The sequence below is a fragment of the Copadichromis virginalis genome, linkage group LG23 (genome assembly GCF_057382275.1).
Source record: "Copadichromis virginalis isolate Kocher_CV1m ecotype Utaka linkage group LG23, C_Virginalis_male_GT1.1, whole genome shotgun sequence".
NCBI lineage: Eukaryota > Metazoa > Chordata > Actinopteri > Cichliformes > Cichlidae > Copadichromis > Copadichromis virginalis.
This window is the reverse complement of record NC_140639.1, coordinates 9,133,809-9,153,433: the sequence shown is the minus strand read 5'-3', so window position 1 is coordinate 9,153,433 and position 19,625 is coordinate 9,133,809. Positions and strand designations below refer to the sequence as shown.

General features: G+C 37.9%; 2 protein-coding genes across 7 annotated transcripts in view; one reads left to right on the top strand and one right to left on the bottom strand.

Moving 5' to 3' along the window:
• The window catches only part of palld (palladin, cytoskeletal associated protein), a 67,610-nt gene extending 63,777 nt beyond the window's left edge, over nucleotides 1-3,833 (bottom strand). For all 6 annotated transcript variants that reach the window (XM_085448339.1, XM_085448342.1, XM_085448343.1 and 3 more), the window contains exons 1-2: nucleotides 3,647-3,833; nucleotides 638-1,630 (exon numbers count right to left, since the gene is read on the bottom strand). In XM_085448339.1, coding sequence (XP_085304465.1) covers nucleotides 638-1,629 — 992 coding nt within the window. In that variant the 5' untranslated portion in view covers nucleotide 1,630; nucleotides 3,647-3,833. The remainder of the gene's footprint in view (nucleotides 1-637; nucleotides 1,631-3,646) is intronic.
• A 3,806-nt stretch (nucleotides 3,834-7,639) lies between these two features.
• anapc4 (anaphase promoting complex subunit 4) lies at nucleotides 7,640-19,512 on the top strand. The gene is made up of 27 exons (XM_085448964.1): nucleotides 7,640-7,908; nucleotides 9,302-9,417; nucleotides 9,552-9,657; nucleotides 9,739-9,871; nucleotides 9,958-10,032; nucleotides 10,121-10,147; nucleotides 10,243-10,287; nucleotides 10,377-10,461; nucleotides 11,483-11,590; nucleotides 11,684-11,919; nucleotides 12,077-12,119; nucleotides 14,675-14,751; nucleotides 14,840-14,940; nucleotides 15,022-15,073; nucleotides 15,164-15,219; nucleotides 15,351-15,397; nucleotides 15,611-15,667; nucleotides 15,747-15,803; nucleotides 15,923-16,016; nucleotides 16,145-16,242; nucleotides 16,347-16,408; nucleotides 16,491-16,529; nucleotides 16,630-16,731; nucleotides 16,811-16,888; nucleotides 17,023-17,190; nucleotides 18,167-18,290; nucleotides 18,492-19,512. Exons 2-27 carry the CDS (start codon nucleotides 9,310-9,312, stop codon nucleotides 18,735-18,737), a joined length of 2,424 nt encoding a protein of 807 aa, XP_085305090.1. The 5' UTR covers nucleotides 7,640-7,908; nucleotides 9,302-9,309; the 3' UTR covers nucleotides 18,738-19,512.
• The last annotated feature ends 113 nt before the right edge of the window (nucleotides 19,513-19,625 follow it).

Sequence of the window (19,625 nt, the reverse complement as noted above, 5' to 3'; positions counted from 1 at the left end):
TATACTGAGATAAGAATTTTTTAATCCCGTTAATTGTTTTGGCATCAGCCCCAAAAATCCTGGATCAGTCAGTTTGCTATATAATTATATAGTACAGCAAATTAAACCAAGAAAACATCATGTTTGTGTAAGTGACCACATAAGTACCAAGGCAGTACACAGACTTCATACAACAGTTTTTACAAGGTAACAACTTGAGGTTATAAAATATCCAGAAAAACAAACCAGCTTTAATTCTGCTGGGTTTTCTACAGCTAAGGACAACTTCTAGTTTCTTTAGTCTCACCAGCCAACTTTAAAGGAATAGACTTAAAATACAAATTATTGTCAACCGCAAGCAACTAAAAAAGAAGACAGTTCTTTTGAATCCTTGTCCTTATTCAGAAGTGCCGCAGTCCTTATTCAGTTAATGGGTAGTCAATACAACTAAAATCTACTTTTAAAAAGAGAGCTGGCTTAATAAATCTTAGTCTAATAGACACAAGTGGATCTTTTTTTTCATGGCACTAAACTTGAAAATCTATGAATTAAAAATCTCCATAAAATTAGGGAACCAAATACAATAATTATATACAAAATAGCAGGTACCCTTCATATGCAACCTGCACAATAAAATCCGGCTGACATCCAAACCTACCTGACCAATGGCAGGGGATTTCCTCTGACTCTGCACTCCAGACGAATGGGCCTCCCTTCTGCCACCTCCTGACTCTTCAGCTTCTGAAGAAAGCGAGGAGGTGACAGGGGTCCGTATACTGTTGGAGCTTCAGAATTTTGGTACCTTGAAGAAGCTGCCACTCCTGCTGGGACACCAGGCTGAGTGCCCGTGTCTGATTGGCTGTACTGTGCTTCCTCTTGTTGCCCAGGAGATAAAGAAGGACCAGAGGCTGATCCCTGAGGGACCGGCCGCTGGCTTCTTGGAGTCAGATAACCACTATCAGGAGAGGAGGAATCCTCCTCCATCCTTGCCTCTGAATGAGCAGGACCTTTAAAGATTGATGAGAGCTCCTCGATAAATGTGGCAGCTCTGCTGCAGAACTCCGTGGCTGAAGCCACTCGATCATTCAGCTCCAGGCTTTCATGAACCAGCCTGGGTTTATCCTGCTTATATACTGGTTGGATCGGTTTGTGACGTACAGCCTTCTCAACACAGGATGGAGCCTCACTGGACACATGTACAGGCTTACTGAGGGGGGCATTCTGGCTGGAGGAAACATTAACTGCTGCATTATCATTTGAGTTGGGGAATTTGGTCTGATGCTGCAGGTTTGGGCTTGAAGTGAGGTTTTCACTAGTTTGTGAGGGCACAGAAAGGGAGGGGACAGATTGGAGAGCCTGCTCCACTTCTGTTGGATTAGAGGGACCTGGATCTTCAGATTCGCATGTATCATTAAAGGCCTCCCGGGCCAGGTCCAGGCTACGATTAATCTCTTCAGCACTTAAGAAGGCGGTAAGATCCGGAAAGTCTCCATCTCCAGAATCCAGTTCTGTCACTGAGTCCAAGTAGAGTTCCCCATCAGAGGATGCCTCAGAAAATATGCCCCCATCACCCTCCAAAGTCGCGCCTGGTGGCGGGTCCTTTAGCAGCAGTGAGATGGGGAGTGGCTGATTCCAACTCCCGTCCTGCATCCTGAAATACACAGCAAATGTCATAACCAGCCATTTATACATGTTTACACAGCAGACAGTGCAGTTTGTAATCATCTGTAAAAAAAAAAAAAAGAAAAAGGAAATGATAAGCTCACAGAAGAGAAGACAGCTTAGAAAATAGACTTTACTATGCTGTATCATTTGCTCACGCAGACATAGCAGGCAGCATGAGTCAAGCTGGTGTTGTTTGGACACAGTTGGTGGGTATTAGCAAAGGCCTTTACTGAAGTCATAGTGAGCATGACTGACATTTTTCACTCACCCCGCTCCTGTCAGGACATTTTATCCTGGGCCCCTGTTCTGTGTTATACTTTCCTCACACATGTTCCTTTGCCCCTCCACAGAGACTGCGATTGTCTTACATCTGTTAGGGCTGAAATACCTTTTATATTTGTTTTAAAACTTGTTCATATAATAGATATAAATACTAATATGAATACTCTTTTTATGAACACCAAGAGCTCATAAACCAGAAAAATGTCTGCCCTTCTAAACGAAAAGGTGAATTTAAAAATAATTTTTGTGGATACACTGATTCTTTCGACATTGATGTAAACATTGTTTGGGAGTTTAAGTAACAGTAGCATCAGTCCAATGATGGTATGCCAAAGAGCGATCAATAACATAAATGCATTTCCTGCTTATCCAAGGGTTGTGGGAATATTGGAGCCTATCCCAGCTGTCATGAGGTGAGAGTTGACAAATTCGTAAAATCGAGAGCTCATTCATATCCACGTCTATGACCAATTTAGAACCACCAATTACCCTCCACCTAAAAAATATGGTGCAGGTATGATATGCAAACTCCACAATGAAAGGTCGCAAAGTTCCATTAAGTTCAAACCATCATCCTTCTTACTGTGAGGTGACATTTCTACACATGCCACTACCATATTGCCATCATATGCTAAAACTATGAATGGATTAATGAAGGTATTGATGTTAAAAATCTAATTTGCTAGAATGTCAGTTAAACAGAATTGTAGAGCATTTTTATCCACTGACCCTCACCCCATCCCATATTATGATGATTTTTGGAATAGAAAAAGAAAAACAAAGGCTATCACATGAGACCATGTGATAGCCTTTGTAACTTTAACTTCCTATTATGCTTGTAAGAAGGTAAAATGCATACAAATTACTGTAAATACAGTCTATTTGTCGCCAGTCTACTCCAACTTCTCCATATTGTGCCAGAATACGTGATTTTTTTCATATGATGCTTCTTTATATGTGAGTTTGCTCTAGTCAAAACTGGAGCTTACTGGCGTCTATTCATGTGAATGGACAATGGATCACTTTCACATGTAGTTTAAAAGAGGAGTGTTGCTTCAGCTCTGATCTCTATGGCGACATCAAACCTAGATGTATGTATGCATATTGTAAAACTGTTGATGTAGTTACATATAAGACGCTGTGTAACACTCAGGGCCTCATGGCGTCCTGAAGACCAGCTGTTGTTATTTTTAATCCCCTGGGCTATGTTTCACAGCAACACTGCAACCCCACACACCCCAAGCACGGGGGAGAGGTTGCTACCTTTAAACACACACAGGTATAGCTGCACTTGCACAAAATACACTTATGGCAAAGGACTAAACCTGGACAGTGTCCCAAAGGCAACAGCAGCAGCAGCGCAGTGATAATTAAATATGAATAAACACTGGGTTTGGCTGACAAATGTTAATAACTGCCATTGCTGCCCAAGTTACTGCTACCTCCTTATCTTTTCTACAGTTCATGTTTTACATTATTTTACAATCTCACAATGGTATAAATAACAGCACAAATTCTTCAGAGTGAGAGGGAATCAAAATGCTCTTAAAAACATGTCAGAGGGGATACTGTATACATGATGCTTGAATCTGACTGAGAGACTATATTTAAAAACAGCTGTACTGTTACTGTCACTGTCAGATTAAATGATTTCAGTCACACAGTTGATAAATAATAAAGACACATAAACATAAAGCACCGAAAACAGAAGAAAGCATACCTTCGGGTGTTCTGTTCGTCCTCTGTTTGCTCTCTCCTGGTTTTGTGGGTCCAGGTTTGTCTTGTTTAAGTAAGAATGAGTCGAAAAAGAAGCTTCTCTTTCCAGAAGAGCAGCCTTATTAGTCAGGCAGGCAGCAGGATCTCTCGGGTTCAGGGTCCAATAGCGTACTGCCTCTGCAGTGGCCTGCTGTCCCATCTGTCCCGGTCCCTAACTGCTCACTGTGTGGGGCTATATTTGGCCCCTGGCTCAGGTTTCACAGCCAGAATACTGGCACGAAGAGATAGTGTTGAGGTAGTCCAGGGGAACAGGAGGCGGCGGTGACATTTTTATACTGAACCAGTATTTGTTAATTAAAAACTGTAAAGCCATGCTGTTATAATACTTCAGATTGCACACCTGCAGTGTACTCCTATAAGCCCTTACCAGTAGGTTTACAACACCAACTAATCTGTGTAGTCAAGATAAATAATATGCATCCTGCAGAGTATGTCATTCTCTATCTAGTAGAGCCATCTGACACTAAAGTGACTTGTTAGTGTTGCCTCTATGCCCAACTGAGCTGACCCACTGACCCCAGACCCTCCGCTAGCTGGTTTGCCTAGAGGCATGGCATCCTACAATGGTCCTGGGACCAACACTTGGGTCAAGCTCAGGGTTCAGCTTCAGTTTAGTCAAGGTGAGTACTGTAGACATAGCAGTAAAGGTCTAAATGCAAGTGATTGCTCCAAAATTCATAATTTAATTCCTTACATTTTAAGGGCATCAGAGAAAGATGGCAACTGCTTGTCACAGGGCTGATAGCCTCTACGGTAATGCCACCGTACATTTGACACAAGATACTGTGTCAAATGCTACAGGGTGGAGGTAAACAACATATAAGCAGATGTTGTTGCTTTTGATATATATACATATTGTTCAAAAGCAGGATGCACAGAAATATAAAACAGGAAACAATTGCGACCAACTACCTGCGTCAGAAAAATAAACAATATGAAATAAAGAGCAGCAACATTCTTACTCCTTATTTGATTAAACAAAAGAAAAACACTGTGTGGTGTTTGTGGGGTGCATCTAATTGCGTGTTTGCACCTAGCCAAACCACTGGCACTAATAATTACTTCAAAAACACAATTAACTTCACCTAGTATCTGCTTGCAACCTTGCAAGGTCCTGTAGCACACTGTTAACCTGCGCCCATGCATATGTTTCAGTTTTCAGTTTTATTTGTCATATGCAAGTTAGCACAGGGTCAACATTACAATGAAATGTGTTTGATGAGCAGCAGTCACTCAGCAGCATGGTACAGTAGAAGAAAATATAATAAAATAAAATAAAAAAATAAAAAAATAAATAGAAAAATAGTAAAGAGCAAAATATTAGAGAGACGTGGTAAAAGAGAAAAGATGACTAAATATATATGTATCTATAAATATAAATATATGTACATATGGGTAGTAATAGTAAAATTGCAGTTATAGCGACTAGTGATCATTTTGTGCTTTACTGTAATGGTACACAAAGGCACCTTTTAAAAATTTATTCAATTATGTATAGGAAATACACTATTTATATCCTGGTTCATTCACCACCTGCTTTGGATGTTATCAGTACATTCAAAGGACTTTATTAACAGTAATCAGCTCCACAGATATTAGCCAGTACACTTGGGAATGAACACGGGCATTTGTATAGTGCTTTTCTCAAAAACTCAAGGCTCTATTTATCTCATACACAAACCCACTCTTACTGTGTATGTGAGTGTAGAGTATAGATATATGGAGATCCATAATTAGCCCTAAAAGGTATATATGTGTCAACTGTGCCTTTAGAGAGACAAAAACGGAAAGGCCAGTACAGTGGGGTAGAAAGACGCAGACAGTGAAGGACCATGCAGCCTCACTTGATCTATTTATGGGCCACTATCACATTTTGTGCTCTCAGAGCTATTCTGGTTCTTCATCAATCCACTGATTACAGTCAAGAGTAGGCGATAAGTCTGGAAGGAATTTCCTCTGTAATAACTATCTAGTCTGCACGCACAGACACACCAGCTAATGAGTAATCTTACATTCAACTTGCTTGTCATCCTACCCCACTTAGCAATAACTTTGTAAGGTATCATTTAAAAATAACCACATTATTTAGCAATGACTTCTATGCATTACAGTTTGTGGTCTACTGTATGTAAGAATAGCCATGGAACATTTCCAGGAATCCTTTATAGGCTACCATGTGTGCAAAAGGTCTTCCATCATAAATTATATTTACAGTGTTTTGGTTATAGGTAAATGGTCAGACATAGACATCATTTGCTAATGCTTAGAAATATCAACACATCTATGTATAATTATGTAATGTCTAATTTTGTATAACATTAAGCCACTGGGGTAAGATTAATTCTTAAAGGGCTTCTAACAGCTAAAAACAACTTACAAAAGTACTTGTCTAATACAAAACAGCAATCCAGGAACACACAAGGAGTTTGAAAGCACACAGGGCCAAACAGGGACAGACAAACTGACAAGACAATACAGGACTCACTCAACACATGTAAAACGAATGAGGTCAAGGCAGACAATCAAAGAAAACAGAAAATGTCAGAAAAAAGGTAGGGAAGAAAACTAAGACTACGACAAAACAGATGGAAACAAAGACAAGGAAGTACATGAGACACTAGGAATAAAAGAAAGGATATTAAAAAAATCAGGAGCCAAAACTCAAACATGTGAAAGGAAACCAGAACTACTACACACATGAATCCAAAAGATTAATGCAACAGAGAATTAAAAGGTTGTTCTTTTGACACAAAATAATGAAAATGTTTCCCATAAGTAAACCAGGTATACACCCAGGAGGTCAAAAGCACCTGAGTTATTTATTACAGCTGAAGTATTTCTACTGGTTCTACTGCTGCACAAAAACAGACATGTTAAAACGTGCATAAGTGAATGTGCACAACACAAAACAGTTTCTTTGCAATGGATTCCTGAAGATTAAGAATGGCTAAAACTCTTCAGTGTCAATTTAAAATGGCTTTGCACATCTGTCTGCTTTTTTAAGTGCTAAAACTGTTTGCTTCAGTCTTCAGTTGTTTTTAGACTCATTAACTTTAATCATTAAACAATACAGACATAAAATTTACAAGTCTCTGCTTTTTTTTAGTTGTTTTATAACAATACAGAAAGAGCCATGTGTTGCATATAACAATGACAATGACAATTATATATAGCACATTTCATTACATGAAAAGTCGACATGCTTAAAATAGAAAATGAAAAAATATTAATAACTATGTAGGTTTAAAGTGCCCTAAGGCAGTGAAAACAGCAAAGCAGAACAAAACAAAATGTAAAAAAAAAATGTAAAAAAACAAACAAACTTATAAATTGTAGGACTGTGTGAATAGAAAGGTTTTTACTGTGTTTTTGAATGTGCATACAAATTGGTCTCAAATCAGCGGGTAGCTTGTTCCAAAGAATAGGGCCACAATAACTGGACCTACCTTTAGCATACTTAGATCTGATTCTAAGAACAGTTAAAAAGTCTAAATCTAATGACCTGAGAGGTAAAAAAAAAAATTGCATTGCAATAATCTAACCTACCTGATGTGAACACATGGACCAATTTCTCAGACTCAGCTTGTGATGGGAATTTTCTAACCTTAGATATATATTTTAGTTAAGGTAACCTTATTGATGTGATTGTCAAAACTGAGATCATTGTCCAAAATTATGCCAAGGTTCCTGACTTGCTCACTGTGTTTCAGAAAAACTGATGACAAATAAGAAGAAAGTTTTTGTTTTTGACTTTTTGGACAAACAACACGTATTTGTGTTTGTTCTAAAAACATTTGATAAATCCAGCATTCAATGTAATCGATGCAGCTCATTAGTTTGTACAAACATTTTAAATCATCAGAGGAGATAAGTTGTCATTTCAAGTTTCATTAAATTGCGTTTCTCTCTTAGTAAATTTGTCCCTTGCTTTCCGCCGTCGCTCCGCAATGATTGGTTAAAAGAAAAAAAATGGCGGCGTCCGCGTAGTTGTAAAAACATCGCGAAGCCGTATTAAAATTAAAATTTCGGCGGCGCAAGACAATTTGGAACTCACTGTGGCGTATTATGGTTATCATATTTCTCCGCTTGTAATGTCCTAAATCATAAAAAATATTATCCATGGCCTTCTTTCTGCATTAGCTTGCTAGCAAAACCGCTAGCATAATATCAGTGGAACAGAAAGATCTCATCTGTCAGCTTTAAACGGTAAGTGAAGCTTCAGTTTAGTTTAGATTTAGGTTGTGGATTAGGTTTAGATATTTTATTTATTTTTATTTTTTAATGCCTGGCTGTTTTTAACAGAGATCATAAGAAGTAACCTCATGAGGTTCAGGAACCTGTCAGAAAACTATAAAGAATCAGTCCGTATCAGTCAGTGAATCTGTTTATCTTAATCACTGCACTATAACAGTGGTGTTTAATACGATCTCCATAATCATATTAGAGGTCCACAGATACAGATTTGTGACAACTTAAAGAAAAGTTCTGAATCTTTTGACACTGTGTTTAAGGGGATCTTTTTTGGCGTATGAGATCATTTTACGGGCATGGTTTGGCTCCACTTGCCCTCTTTGGCCTGGGTGTTAAGCATAACTCCCAAGGAACAGTAGTGACCCACTGGATGCCGTTGCAGTGGGTAAAAAATTGCAGTTATGTCAGAAATTACTGCAGTTTTTCAAAATACTCTGCTTTACTTTTTTTTTTCCTTTAAAAAGTTCAAAGTATTTTTAGATTTAGTTTCAGTTTTTTTGAATCATAAAGACATTCAATTTTAAATTCAATTCAGTTTTAATCATATAGTGCCAAATCACAACAGCAGTTGCCTCAAGGTACTTTGATATGACACCCCAGTACAAGGGCCAGTTCAGTATTCAACTGAAAGTGGCGTGAGTGTTATGTAGTGGTTACCACATTTACCTTATTTTAAAGCTCCCTGGTAAGTGAGAGCGTTACATCTGGTGCAAAATCTGCCAAATCAAACTTGTGGATTCATCTTGTTTTCAAGGGAGAAAAGGGGGCCACCAAAAGTTAAAAGCTAGTGGTGTGAAGAGGCTAATCTCCCCTGCTACCTTTTCTCAAAGACCCCTAACTGTCTTCTCCCCGAAATACCTGTACAAAAACTTTGGTTCACTGCAGAAACTTTTTCTTTGGACAGTTACAATGAGTATGTTATCTGCAGGCTATATGTTTTATTTAATTTTTTAAATAAACTAAGATACCTGACTTTAGTTTTTCCTTCAACAACACTAATAATACAATTAAGTAGCTAAAAAAATTGAAGCTGTTAATTAATTAGGTTAATATACTTTTTGCAAATAACTGATTGATAGTAGTGTCTGATTTGTGAATTGTAATAATATTGTTGATCAGTATCACAGTGAAAAATTTATATTTTTTCAAGGGAGGTAATGAACATACTATTTGTTTCTGCTGTCCAATAAAGAGTTTGACTTAAGCACAGTAGTGTCATTCTTCAACAAAAGCTCAGCTGATTTTTTTGGCTTTGACACAAATAAAAGCAAAACTGTACAGAGAAAACGTTCACGAAACGCTTAACAAAAAGTGTGTTTTTCAAGTATTTTTATTAACATTTTTCCAGCCAACAAAATGCCTGCCTTCCGGCAAGTAGGAGAGAAGCAACTTCCTAACCCTGTACTGTGTATGGCATGGTCTCCAAAGAGGGATCTGATTGCTCTGGCCAACACAACTGGAGAGGTAATATTAAAACAATTATTCTGAAACACAGCTCAGTATTCTGTGTGTGTGTGTGTGTGTGTGTGTGTGTGTGTGTGTGTGTGTGTGTGTGTGCTTTTTAATACTTTAAATACTTGGCTTATGTTTTTCCATAGTTGCTGCTTCACCGCTTGGCTGGTTTCCAGCGTGTATGGACCCTACCACCCAGTGAGTATACTGGCAAGGAGATCACAGCGATTGCCTGGAGACCAGATGGCAAAAGTAAGGAGTGACTGTGCGCATCTTTTGCTTTTTTTAGTCATGTGTTTGATGGAATCATGATGTAATATATCCTCTCTTCAGTTTTGGCATTCAGTCTTGGAGACACTAAGCAGGTAGTCCTGTGTGATGTTGAGAAAGCAGAGATCCTCCATGTGTTTCCTATGCAAAGTCCTGTAACTTGCATGCACTGGATGGAGGTGATTGAGGAGAGCAGGTATGCATCGATTGAGGCTCAGGAACCAAGCCAATGGTGTGGAGGGTGTGTAGAATAATGAGAGTGATTGTTTTGATGTGTTTCAGTTCCCTCAGCTCTTTTTACAACTCTGAGGATGAATCCAAACTCTTTCTTCCCAAACTACCAACTCTCCCCAAGAGGTAACTGCAATATTAATGGCACATGCAATTATAAGAAAACAGCTCCTTGGATGAATTATTAATATTTGTCCAAACTTTTTTTTTCCAGCTATAGTACAACTTCAAAGATCTTCAGGTGGGAAAACATTTTAATAAAATGAAGCTGTTATCCAATGTGTGATTTGATCATTCCTTGTAGCAGCTGAGTCTATTTTTCTATCTCTTTCACAGTGAGGAAAAATCTGATGAGATACTTAAACTCCTGGGGGAAGTCCGGTAAATAATCAGTACATGAACAAACAGTTGTATCTCAAATGCACTGTGCTTTGTAAATGATTTCACCACCTTATGTTGTTTCCATGCAGGCTGAACATACTTGTTCTGGGAGGAAATGCAAGCTTTGTGGAGCTTTATGCCTATGGCATGTACAGGATTGCCACGCTGGAAGGGGTAAGGCTTTTTTTGCTTGTTTGCTTGTAAATCTACTTTACACTGATGACATTTTCATTAAGTGGCTTCCAAGTGAAGGAAGACCAAAGGACGCTTTTCAAAATGTCTTTTTATTTTGAGTTTAATAAGAATGTTATGATATCAGCAATAATCAGATATTGTGACAGCCCTAAATGATATAGATGTAGAGCTGTGCTAAGCATGCTAATCTGGTAAAAGCTATAAGTACATCAGATGGAGTTTATTTTTTTGTTCATGATCCAGTTCTGATAAAGTGAGCAGGCCTGTGAGTTGCTTTTGATATTCTGCCTTGCCAAAGAAAATACAGAAGAGAAACTGTAGATCTGAAGGACTGTTACACCCCCTAAATGTAAGCGTATGTTATTGCAGCACCAGCAGCTCATATAATGTAAACATCAGCTGTGTGAGAAATGTAACGAAACAGAAAGAAATGTACTATTAAGCCTATATGCAATGCAGAAAATTGGTTTTGCCACATTATTAGCACAAGAGCTCCAAAGTGGTATGGATAGAGGTAAACCCTATCTTCCTCACTGGGCAGGTATTAGCCACCAGAATTAACAATTTAACGTCAGACTTCATGTCAAAAGCAAACTATTTTAGGACCGCTTCCCTTTAAGCCAACTTTCTACTGATTAGTGGACACTCATAAACAGACAGTGTGAACTATGCTCACAGCTCAGAACCAGGGCTTTGTGTCTGGGGTGACCATATTTCAGACATTGCCTCTCTTTGACATCATAAAGAGCCACAAATAAAAAGAAGACTGTCTGAAATGGACTATTAAAACCATGCTGACCTTATTATTTAAAACTTTGGCCTTATTTAGTATGGGCATCTACCATTACCAGTAGCTATGTGACAGAAAATGAGGGAAAGAATCCCCTATGGTCCACTTTAAATGGTGAAACAATAAATCCCACAAATTACTATCTAAATTGCACAAAAATAATATTGATTAAACTTTTGCTGCTTTTGTTGCCGTAACAACACCCTGCAGGTTTTGGGAACGTGCCGGAGCCTGAGTCTGTCCAGTGATCTTAAGTCTCTGTCTGTCATCACAGAAGTCAGATCTGCTGACGACAACCCAGAGATCTGCTATGTTCAGGTGAGACGGATTGTTTGACTTCGCTTTTCCATTTTCTGACATCCTCTCTGCTTTTACCTAAATTTCTCTTAAACCGATGTCTTCTTCTTCCAGCTGGACACAGGGTTGTTGTCAGATTGCCTGCCTGAGGTCACCAGGATGGCACGCAAGTTCACCCACATCTCCACCCTACTGCAATACCTGCACCTCTCACTTACCTGTATGTGTGAGGCGTGGGAAGACATCCTCATGCAGATGGATCTTCGACTCACTAAGTTTGTGCAGGAAAAGAACACAAGCACTCAAGTTCAAGATGAGTTTCTGGAGCTTCTACTGTGGGGGCAGTCCAGGTGGGACAGAATTACGTTTTTTTTCTGCTGTTTGGATTTGCAATGTCTAGAGTGTCCTGTAGATGGTAGCAACACATCTTGAGCTGCTAACTCAGCGTGTTGTTCTGCAGCAGTTTGAGGTAAATCATGCCAGACTGCTCTCTTTTTTTACTTGCAGCCCTGAACTGCAGGCTCTTCTCATGAACCAGCTGACAGTCAAGGTGAGGCTACAGTCCCTTTTCTTCATGGACTCTTCTGCTAATGTGGCAGCACATAAATGTGTCTTTTCCTATATTAGTTTCTATTCCTATTAGTTAGTAACTTTTTTAGCATTTTAGTAACAAAACTGTGAATGTGTCTCATTATATATACATTAAATGGTCTGAACAACACAAATTTCTGCATTTCAGTTCATATACTGGCATACATAAGTGATACTGGGTAAACTTTCAGTTTACCTCTGTACCTTGCTCCGTCTCAGCTCCAACACTCCTTCAAACAGTTGCTTTTTGCCATAATTTTCCCTCTGTGGACTTTGGACATGGAAAACTTTGAAGGAGCCAAACTTAAATACACTTTCAGTTGTGGTCAGAAGTATACATGGGGATGAATGTCATGGTAATTTTTGACTTTTAATGATTTCTTTGCACTGTTCTTTTTCCAGTGAGGAATGATTGGAAAGCATACGTCTTTAATGACTTAAAAAAAAACAAAAATCGGGTGTAAAATTTATTTTAGGTTTTCACACAGGGTCAAAATACATACAGACTCACATAGGCATATTCACTTAACTCTTAATAAGTGATGCTGAATATTCTATAATGTATTTTAACTTGAGGTTTATTAACCTCTTCTCAGCTATAACAGATGAAACTGTTATAGCTGCAAAGGATGGGCCGATATCATGTTATGCCCTGTAGATATGGCCATATGCATGTCAAGGCAGATGAATTAATACTTTTGGCAGTACAGTATAAATAAAATAAAATTTTATTTATATAGTGCTAAATCACAGCAGCAGTCTTCTTGAGGCGCTTAATATTTCTCTGTATACAATACAGGGAAAACCCCCCTATGAGTAAGCACTTGGCGACAGTGGTAAGGAAAAACTCCCGTTTAACAGGAACACTACCTTCCAATTCTTCAGCTTCACCTAAAATCAACAGCTAGATGGTTGAAACTTGGGCAAAGTTGGGTGGTCCAGTAGGACAATGACCCCAAATACACATCAGAACTGGTTTTGAAATGGATAAAGCAGGCTTCTTCTGAAATGGCCTTCCACAAGCTCTGACCTGTGGAAAATCTGTGGACCTGCCAGGAACCCAACCAATTTAAAACGAACTGAACCAATTCTGACAAGAAGAGTTAAATCTCTAAAGTTGAATCTTTCCATTTCAGAAATATCCTTTTACAATGGCCAGCCACTCCCCAACGACTGGTATTATCCAGCCTTGTCCTTATTGTTTGTGTTACTGGGTTACCAGATTTTCTCATCTGGTCTTGCACAAATTTTCTTTTTGGAGTGAAAAATAAATTTCATCCTCCATTAAAAAAAAATTGTCTCCACTGAGCAGATCTGTAGGTGCTGGCACTTGTTTTACACATATTTAACCAATCTGTTTCCATCATTGTAATATTTGCTTCCATCAGATCTTAATGTATCATAGCATGTGTCTTAAGGGATTGCAAGCTGATTCTTGTTTTTTAAAGTTGTTAAAGATGTATGCCGTGTAATTACTCCACCCTGGAAAAAGAACAGTTCAGAGAAATCATTAAAGTCCTAAATTACCATGACATTCATGCCCATGATAAGCGTGTGAGTGCAAGCATCCCGGGGAACATATTGTTTTTCTTGAGAAGCCTGGGTTATTTGTGTATTGTATGCTATCTTGTTTATCTGTTGCACTTTAAATATGTCAATTGTGTATGGCCCCTGCAATGAGCAGTGCCATGTTACTTCCTGGTTAAATAAAGATAAATAAACAAATAAACCTAACACACAGACCTACCTAAACTCAGCTTTGCCATACATTTATGGTTTTATTATTATTAACCTTTATTTAACCAGGAAAAGTCCCATTGAGATTAAAAACCTCTTTTGCAAGGGAGTCCTGAAAGACAGTAAAGACAGTTTAGATTAAACTCTAGTGTTATTTTAGTTTTTTGCATCCAGCTGTTTCTAGAAGTCTTTCTCCTGAGCTTATAACAAAGCTGAAGTGTCACACAGCAGCAGTGTCTATTCAGAAGTGAAAGAATCATGCATTCTTTTACTTATCTGACACAACTCCCATGGCTTAAATAAATAACAAATCATTCCTAACATGGAGAAGGGATGTAACAGCAAATAACATTGTGTATATCACTGTCTGAGTCACACTCTAAGCACTATAATAAGCTGCCATGCTGTAGCTCATGTCTAATAAGCAAATTAAGTGTGTATCTGTATAGGCTGTGACATCTGTAATTTTTATAATAACCTACTACTGAAACTCTGACATGGTTAGATGTCACTTTCAGTACTCTCACAACTCATAGGATAGGTGTGAGTACTGTGTGCCATTCTCTCAGTGCTGTGAAATTATCCAAATCAAGGCTTCAGGTAAATTATGTAAAAAGGGGCTTTTTGTCCAGTTGGCAGAATACCGTCACCTTAACATATTGATGAAGCCAGCAATGTTTTGTCTCCAATGTCTAAAAACGAAGCATTAAGGTATACGAGTTTGTGAGAAGTTGAAAATGATGGGGTTTTTTTATTTAAAATTAATTTCTATTACAGGGATTGAAGAAGCTTGGACAGTCCATTGAGTCTTCCTATTCCAGCATCCAGAAGCTAGTAATAAGCCACCTGCAGAGGTATTTTGTCTTTTACTTTTCATCATGGCTGCCCTACCCTTTGACTGGTTGTCATTTTAAATCTGTCGCTCTCTTTTGCTGGCTGCAGTGGCTCAGAGGCTCTGTTATATCACCTCAGTGAGGTGAAAGGAATGGCCCTGTGGAAACAAAAGTTTGAGCCCCTCGGCTTGGATGCAGCAGCTATAGAAGGTGCATTTCAGGACATGCACAATGATTTAAAACAGGTTTTTTATGTCAGTAGTCACATGTGTGTATTTTATTTTATTTTAGGCGCTATCACAGCAGTTGGATCCTTTTCCCTGAAAGCAAATGAACTTCTGCAGTAAGTTCAGGACCGTAATTGAGTAATGCACATGTTTTTTTAGAATTAGTGCTTCTGTTTTCAAGTATAATAACTTTTTTTGCCATTTAGGGTGATTGACAAGAGTATGAAAAACTTTAAGGCCTTTTTCCGTTGGCTGTATGTAGGTAAGAAATAAAAAAAAAAAAAAAGAATTGTTGATCTTGAAACATTTAAAATAATTATTGTGCATGTATGGTCTTATTTATAGATTTGAAATTACTGTTTATATGCTCACACACTTTTTGCTTTCCCACAGCAATGCTCAGAATGTGTGAGGAGCATGTGCCACCAGAACTCAATAAGGTGAGCTTTATTTTTTTATTTATTAAATGTTTACTAGAAGCAGTTAACAAACCGTTCCTCCTGTTCAATGTATGGTAATCTACATCCCAGCAAATGAATTGCACAAATTGACATAAGGAAAATAATGTTAGAAATAATGTTATTTTGATTTAAGTGTTCATGGGATTATTTTAACATCCATTATTTATCTAAACATGTTGTTTAACTCCTTAGATGACTCAGAAGGACATTGCCTTTGTTGCTGACTTCTTGTCTGAGCATTTTAGTGAGGTGAGCTCAGCATAATATCAGAAACATGCTAATAAGTTTAAAGACTTTTTTAACTTTTTAATTTAATGTGGTTTAACAGAATGAGGAACTCTTCGGTCGTAAAGGGAAGTACTTCAACGTAGAACGAGTTGGACAGGTAAATGGTTTTGTACTGTTTATCTTTAGCTGGTCTTTTTTTGTTTGTTTATTTGTTTGTTTTTAATGGAACTCCTGCTTGACCGCATAGTGGTTTGTCTTTCCTAATAACATTTACAGTACCTGAAGGACGAAGATGAGGACCTTGTGTCTCCACCCAACACAAAGGGGAACCAGTGGTTGAAGTTTTTACAGGACAGCACACACCTGAAAGGTGAATTATCACCTTTGTGCGTTTCGGAGTTGGGTTAAATTCTTTGTTTTGCGTGAAACTACTTAAATGTTGATTGTACTCAAAATACCTGTTAGTTACCTGATTAAATGTTTCATTGGTTTATTTAGGGAGCCCTTTGCTGTTTCCTTCATATCCCCAAAAGTCTTTGCACTTTGTCAAGAGGATGATGGAGAATGTGATTGAGGATTGTCTACAGAAACCCGCAGTAAGTTTTGTGCACTGTAGATTTCTGCAGTCATTCAAAATATAAGGCTGGCTGGCAATGTTGTGTCCTCTCTCCTCTTAATTGTTTTGTTTCTTTGTGTGTAGGAAGTAATTGGAAAGTCGGTAAAACAAGCCATCTTTTTGCCCTTGTACAACGTGCCAGAGAGGTATAATCTTATGTGTAAAATCTGTTGTATTTTAAATATAAGCCATACACTGAGACTAAATTTGTATTTACCTGTTTTTTAGCTCCGAAAACACTCCTCGGCTTTTTGAACTTCCATCTTTGTATGTAAAACACAAACATCATGCAGTTTTTTTTGGTTTTTTTTTATCTGTAAAAGCAAGATGGGGTTTTAATTAATGTTATTCATTTGTCAACCTATAGGTGGAATGACAAAAAGGCCAAAATGCATTATGTTGTGTTTTGCATGCCAGAGATTTCACCCCACAAACTCTACCTGTTACGCAGAGGAACTGACCCAAACAGGTACATTTCTGTAATTCAGTAAGTACTTTTTAGATATTTGCTTTTCATTTCTAACCTCATTTGTTTTATATTTTTGCAGACCTATCCCAAACAGCGTCATGTCGATTAATCTCACCCATCACCTTGACAGTGGGGATGATGGAAATGCTGCAGACCAGTGAGTCACGTTTATGTTGTTCCTTTACTGTATTAACAGATATAAATGCAAAGAAATGTGTTTATGTGAAAGGTGTTTATGCAAGGCCAAAAGATTTTAAGGTGTGTTTTTTTTTTTTTTTTTTTTTTTGTCAGGTCTCATTATTTTTACAGCTACCTGGATGCTCGTTTTTATGACGATGAAATGCTAACTGTGGTCTTACAAGGATCTGAAGAACTCAACGCCATGCGTGTCCTTGCTCAAATTCCAATTTCTTCCAGCTTAAGCTGCGAGACAGAATTCAACTGGGAGCCAAACCTGAGGTTTGTGTTTACGAATTTTTTTGATTTATCTTCATTTAATAATTATAAATCTTTTTCTGACATTTAAAAAAAAAATGCAGATACACAGGTACATGACACATACATCATCAACGCAAACACTCTAGGAACACCAGCGAGTCCCATCCAGGTGCAGTCTGTAGGTTGATTACCTTTTTCTTGCATCCCAAATTAGAACTTGAACAGCCCACCTCAAATATAAAACACCCTACTTTTATTTGAAGTAAGGAATAAGTGGATTTGTAATTTTGTTACTGTTTGCTCTACAAAAGTAGTACCAACATTCCTTTTTGAACATTGCCTGGACAGCCTTCCATTGTTTTACTTTTATTAAATCAATTTTTAGATTACATATTTTCGCACACCAAAACTGAAGCACTGAACAAACTTCTTGGTCTATAGCACATAACAAGCCACGATATTATTAAGATAACCCATGAAAATGCTCTAAAAATTACCAACAAGTACACACATAGTGAAGCGGTCCAGTTTCTTGACCAACAAAGCAGAGCTGAGGCATGTGAGACACTGATCAGCTCCTGCTGTTTTTTTGTCAGGACACTTGTCGAAGTTGCCGTACCTGTAACGCCACGAATCTATGAATGACTCATAAACAAAAATTCTCCCCACGCCCCGAAAATTGTCCAGTGCTCATAGTTTGATAACCTTGATAATCACATTGCTCTCAAACCATAACCAATGACATAGCATTGCTGGTAGTCACAACCATGTTTGTTGTGTTTATCTAATTAAACCACCAATTTTAAGGTGCTGAACCTCAAAAGTGTATACATATATTATATCACTTATAAACTACTCGCATATTCACAGATTATTAAGTACTATTTTATTAAATCTTTTGGAAGTACTTAAATGTAAATGTAGTTGGTTTATGACATGTTGTAAAGCTAAAACTTTAACTTTAAAGTGCACATCTAACCTTGGCATATATTTACAGGCTGGACCAACAGAGCAGTTCCATCCCGTCCCAAGGCCTGGTGTTGGGTAATCAGTGGCGTGAACTGGAAAACATGAAAGCCCAGTTTGTAGCTGTTAATGGAATCCGCAAAGTGGCCTGTGTGGTAAGAATTCACATTATATTTAGTTTATGTGGATTTTGTTTCACGATATCATGAGTCATCTGCACTGCTGTGTTTTTCAGTGATCAGTCTAATGTCGTTTAAGCCATTTTCAGTCTTCTCATGTTTCTCCGGCAGTGGGGGAATTCCAGTGAATGAATATTGTGGACTGTGGCCAAACATTTACTTTTTCTTTCCCGACAGCTAAGTACCAATCTGAGGCACATACGTGTTTTTGAGATGGATGTGGAAGATGAGGATGAGGAGGGAGCTGACTCACAAAATGCCAGTGCTGATCAGGAAGGACTGGAAGCTACCATGAGCAGCCAGGGACAAGGAGAGGAGGAGAATTTGGAGGCTGAAGGTGGGGCTGGAGAGCAGGAAGAGGGAGAAGGTGTTTTTCAAAAATCTAAGGAGCACCTGGAATCAGAAGAGGCCCTGGATAGCTGAGAAGCTATCTCCAATAAATTAATCTACAGCTTTCTTTTTTGTTACTTACATTTTGCTGTTATTGTTGTAGTTTTTCACAGCATTTGTAAAAAATAAATAAATAAATAAATGAAGATGTAAAAATAAAGCTATATTCTCATGTTTGCTTTATCTTGACTAGTATTTTTTAATGGGGTCCCACAGGAAGGGACCCACAGCGAGCATTATTTAAAAATATTTGGATCCTTTTTTTACATAAAGTTCTCAATTATACCTTAATAATAATACTTTAAAAGTTTTGTCATCAGATTATCAGAAGATGAAGGCTAGTATTTAATTTTACACTGCTATGTAAAAGTCTTTAACAATCCCTTGTAAGACCTTGTAATTTTTTGATTTTTAGTAATTTACAAATTGAGCAAAAGTTCTGAAGGCCTTTTTCTTTGAATGAAAAAGCAGCCAATGTCCAAGCATTTAATCTGTTCCCATTTATTAACTGATACTGTGAAAAAGGCAAAAAAAAAAAAAAAAAGACTGTTTAACGAGCATAAAATGTAAATTTATCTTGGCATCGTGTGCAGCATGTCCTTAAAAAAATCTGAGGATACTCCATAATTGGAGGGTAACAGAAGCAGCAGGCCTACAAAGCGATCTACATCTGATCAGCAAGTTAATTTTTTTTTTCAGAATTATTAGATATTTGAACTCCGTATCCCAGTAGTTATAAATGTATAAGACTGTACCCAGGCGGTTAGTTGTAAATATGTAGTAAATCACAAATAAACATTCAAAATCCTGCGTTTAGGAGTTCATTCATATGTTACAATGTGGTTTCTGTAGCCAAATTTTCGATCCATATCTATAACGGTGTAGTTATATGTGCACGCGCAAATAGGTGTTGGTTACGTG

Bases quoted from the DNA above. Each gene is read 5' to 3' on its own strand.
- anapc4 (XM_085448964.1), top strand. From the start codon at position 9,310: ATGCCTGCCTTCCGGCAAGTAGGAGAGAAGCAACTTCCTAACCCTGTA. The intron at 10,033-10,120 runs GTAACTGCAATA...TTTTTTTTCCAG, and splicing joins CTACCAACTCTCCCCAAGAG to CTATAGTACAACTTCAAAGA. The intron at 16,530-16,629 runs GTATGTAAAACA...GTCAACCTATAG, and splicing joins CTTTTTGAACTTCCATCTTT to GTGGAATGACAAAAAGGCCA.